At 43.2% G+C, this 4,701-nt stretch overlaps 1 protein-coding gene across 1 annotated transcript; it reads right to left on the bottom strand.

Moving 5' to 3' along the window:
- Positions 1-1,009: 1,009 nt before the first annotated feature.
- pou3f1 (POU class 3 homeobox 1) lies at positions 1,010-4,381 on the bottom strand. Its single transcript, XM_084702167.1, has one exon. It carries the CDS (start codon positions 4,376-4,378, stop codon positions 3,248-3,250), a length of 1,131 nt encoding a protein of 376 aa, XP_084558293.1. The 5' UTR covers positions 4,379-4,381; the 3' UTR covers positions 1,010-3,247.
- Between the last annotated feature and the right edge of the window lie 320 nt (positions 4,382-4,701).

Genomic DNA, 4,701 nt, shown 5'->3' on the forward strand with positions numbered 1-4,701 from the left:
GTGAAACTTGTGTTGCCATTAAATACAATTTCGCCGACGCCTTTTATCGGTATACTGAATACTTTATACAGAAGCTTGTTTTAGATACAGGCCTAATATGCGCCAAATATGGACGCACAATTTGTTCTGGTTTTAAAGATCAGAGGTCTTGACAAGGAGATGTTTAGTTCCAAATTAAATCGAACAAAAGCACAGCATTATAATCCACATTTTGATCCAATATATTATCTGTACACAAGCATTCTCTGGGTTACAAGTTAAACAGACGAAATTGTGTTGTTGTACGCAGATCTGGAGCCAGTAAATAAGTCTCGATTTCGGCTCACACTGTCGCGCCGTTATTCTGCAGAATGAACGTGACTGGTGGGCTTTTGCGTTAAAACTGGGCTGTTCCCTAGAAACTACACCAGATGTCTAAGATGTCATGAAGAGTTTATGAGCTGTATACAGTGAAACACAGTCCCGCTGCTGAGGGGGTGGGTGGGGGGGGGGGTTGTTTATCTGACCCAAAAAGTAAATAATTTCAATAACATGACCTTAGTTCAATAGTATTACTCTCCGGCGAATTAGGCCCATCAACAGTATTTTTATGAGACGCGTTTATGGTCGGTTTGAGGTGCCACGGTTGATGTGCATCACCATAATACTTATTATTGTAGAACACTGTGCATTTATACAAATTAGATGTTATATCTACCCTCTACAAGCACTCTATTATGGTCAAGTTTAAATTGTAGGATGCAAAGGTATAGGCTACTTTAATGGGCGGCTTGCTGTGATGTGAGAACGTTTAACATGACTAGGGAGGAATCTGAACGCCGGAAGAGCCCGGGCTCATGTTAGCGGGAGAGCAGAGCGTCCTCAGTTAGACTGGAATACTGGCTACGAGAGGAAAATTATAATAGGCCTAAAATAGCCTACATAATAATTTGTATATATTATTATAATAACGTTTAGGCCATAGGTTTTATCTGTAGGTAAATTAAAAGACAGAATCTTAGTGTTAATATTGCACATTTTAATACTGCGAATACACAAAGATGTGAACAATGAAAGGGGTTGTGTGAACTTGATAAGGAATGCCTGAGGTCAATTATTGTTGTCTTTTCCCATGACAATACGTGTATACAGCGTCGGATTAAACCTGAATCCCAATTACGCAACGAAATATTGGTTAAAATGTGAACACATGGCGTGTATTCAACACTTTCTGAAAAGTTAAATCAGGGTTGTTCAGCCCAGACGCTCGAGCTGTCCGGCCTGTTGTCAGGTGAGGTCACAGCACTTAGCAAAAACGGACTTTGAGGAGTTCGATTATTAATGAAGACAAAATACCTCTTCTTGTATATATGTTTTATGTAAGTAATAAAATATTACTATAACATAAATATAAATGTGACTTTGCAGTCTACATTTAGCAATCAACACACAACCAATGTAGTAAACAAAACATATTGAAATCCACTGCAACATAACCATTATGAGAGCCAAACAAAACGCTCCAAACACATTTAAGAAATAAATATATATATATAAATGGTCAGATTCATAAATGAAATCATATTAAAATATTTTCTTGGAATTAGTTAGTGTACAAAACTGCCCGGAAAGAAACGAAAACATATCTCAGAACAAGTAGAAGTTTACATATTCGACATATTTACATATTCGAAATAATCCTGGCAACATTATCTTTAAAATCTTTTTTTTGTTGTTGCTGCTGTTGAAAAAAGTTGTTTCCCACTGTAACGAATAGCACTCCAATAGGATTTTGTATTATAAGACTGTTCTTTCGAACTCAGCAGATCAAGATACGATACACAACGCACAAGTTTATCCCTCAGCTATCCCTTCTTATGTTTGTCAGAATAAAATACACTAAAACATGTCCCTCGTCCGCTCATCTTTAGTAATTGTAGTTTGTTTTCCTCAGAATACAGTAGTTGCAATACAATGACAAAATGGGTCTAGTTCATTGCAGCGTGCCTTTCATAATCCTCTGCTTTTAATGAGAAGAGAACGCGATGTCTCCTGTCTGATCCTTGGACCTGGGGCGCTAGAATTACCTGAGTTTTACTTTCGTATTTGACCAATCTCTTTCTTATGATGTGGCGGGGACTTTAGGCATTTTGCAATGTAAGCTGACTGTGTCCTGCGATGATTCTAGAAACTTGTAAACATGTTCTCACTGCGTATAGGCCTTTACTGAAAACATATCCACTGAAACCAATTGATGAATAAATCTAAAATTGCAATACTGAAACGTAAGAATAAGTGCTCCATGCAAAAGAAAACAATATTAGAAAGAAAACAATATTAAACAAACACTTAAATCGACAAGAAAATGTTTTATCAAATAGGCTAGAAATGATGCATTTTGCTCTTTTAATTTTCAGTCGCTATCTGTGAAAATCAAATGTAGTCAGCTGCAAAGCTTTAAATATCTATTTATAAGGCTGCCAGAACTGAGATTTCTTGTTGCATTTCAAATGCATCTGACATTGAGTGTGATGATTTCGCGAACGGCTGCCATCATCTTATCACCAGCTCCTCCGGCCACTAACTTAGGTACAACACAGTGTGAGGAGGCGCTTGGATTGAGTTACAGTAAACAGCCAAATTAAGGACAGAAATAATAATAATAACAATAATAATAATAATAATAATAATAATAATGCATTTCTGCAGCAGAAGATAGACACTGAAGTTAAAAATTTCAAAATCAAACATCACAATTAATATAACAAAGAAAAAGAGGCTAGTAATTAGAAATATGGTTAATCAGTTTAAGCCTGAAAAGTAACTGTTCATCGTATGTTCTTAATATTCAGGCTATCACCTCGCGCTGGCATCCGCAATCAGTTCACGAGACCAAGTTGAGATGGAAACACAATTCCTTTCAAACTGCCATGGAACACCGAATTTACTTTAGGGTAAGCCCCTCCATAGAATTTTGGTAAATAAAGATCTTTGTTTTGATTAAAATGCGTGTGAAATTTATTTTGTAACAGTGACCGTTTTTTTTCCAAAACCACTGCCTTTGTCAATCGTTTTATTTGTTAAGCCACAATCTCCTGGTGCTGTGCACACTTGTGTCCAACTTTGCCAAGTCTCTTTTCTCACAGGAAAAATAAAGCAAAATTAAATACTGTAAACTCCGTAGTCCTTTTCCCTTTTCTATGTTCTCCCCCCTCCTTCCCTCCCTTCCTCCCTCCCTCCCAGACGGTTGAATCGTTCATGAAAATAGTCACTGCACCGGGCTCTGTAGTGAGTGGTGGTGGGGGGGGGTCTCCGCTTGAGAATATACGTCCTCCATATTAGGATGGGGTACCCCCACCGGTGTCATTCGTTTTTCTTTTTGTCTTCTGTTGCAAAACCAAACACGGACAACCTCTTTTTCCAACTGCAGAGTGCCGGCTAAGCTGGTGATTTCATGAGCGGAGGGTTTGGGGCATTTTAAGAAATGATTTTCTAGCGCGCCTTTCACTCCTACTTCAATCGAGGTCCTCTTCTTTCTCTTCCTCCCCTGCGCAGCGATCTTGTCCAGGTTGGTGGGGCTGCCCGTGTTCGAGTCGGTCTCCTCCAGCCACTTGTTCAGCAGCGGCTTCAGCTTGCACATGTTCTTGAAGCTGAGCTGCAAAGCCTCGAACCTGCAGATAGTCGTCTGAGAAAAGACGTTTCCGTAGAGCGTGCCCAGGGCCAAGCCCACGTCCGCCTGGGTGAAGCCCAGCTTGATCCTCCGCTGCTTGAACTGCTTTGCGAACTGCTCCAGGTCGTCGGAGCTTGGAGCGTCCTCGTCCGAGTGGTCCTGGTGGTGGCTGAACGCCTGCTGGGGCGACTCCATCTGGTGGTCATGGCTACCCGCGTCGTCGTGCAGCGGGTCCCGCATGCCGTGGTGCAGAGACGCGGGCTGCGGGCTCAGCATGGCGTTGAGGTTTGTGTATCCCGGCTGCGAGTAGACCAATGACTGGTGGCCGTTGGACGCCGGGGACAGCGGGGACAAGTGGTGCGTCGTGGTCGGTGCCCACGAGCCGTGGTGCGCGCTCTGCGTCTGCTGGTGGACCAGGTGAGGTCTGTGGTGGAACCCGCTGCTCAGGTCCTCGCGGCTCGCCTGGACGCTCGCTTTGTTGTGCTCCTGTTGGCCGATGTGGGTCCCGCTGGTCCAGTCCGTGTTGGAGCTGGGTAGCCACTGGTGGTGGGTCAGGCTCATCGGATGTCCCGTGTTGGTCGCCGCTAACCCTTGCAGGTACTCGTGGTGCATCATTTTCTGCACCTCTCGGTAGGTCGTCCCCTGATGCATCCTATCCGAATCCGGATGCATGAGCGGGTTGGACGGTAAGGAGTTATTCCGCGGAATATACTGAGCTGTTGTCGCCATGGCTCCGACTTCGAAAACTGACGAGCACTTCGGAGGTCTCTGGGCTTTAGAGCCAAAACGCAACAACCTGCTCTGGGAGGTCTCGGGCGCGCGAGGACACGCCTCCTCTTCGCTTGTATTGGCTCCTCACCGATTCAAGCCCACGAGAGGCATATTCAATAGGAGCAACGTTTCAGAAGGTTGCAGAGCGCATTTTACGCGCATAAAGGGATACGGTTTCTGTTTTATGCACGATATGGGAACGTGTACAGTGTATATGTTACAATAGTATTTTTGTTTCGCAAGCCATAACGCTCGCTGCAGTGCCCTAGATTTCAAACACT

This window comes from Hypomesus nipponensis, chromosome 2 (assembly GCF_054491055.1).
Source record: "Hypomesus nipponensis isolate SF chromosome 2, ASM5449105v1, whole genome shotgun sequence".
Classification (NCBI taxonomy): Eukaryota; Metazoa; Chordata; class Actinopteri; order Osmeriformes; family Osmeridae; genus Hypomesus; species Hypomesus nipponensis.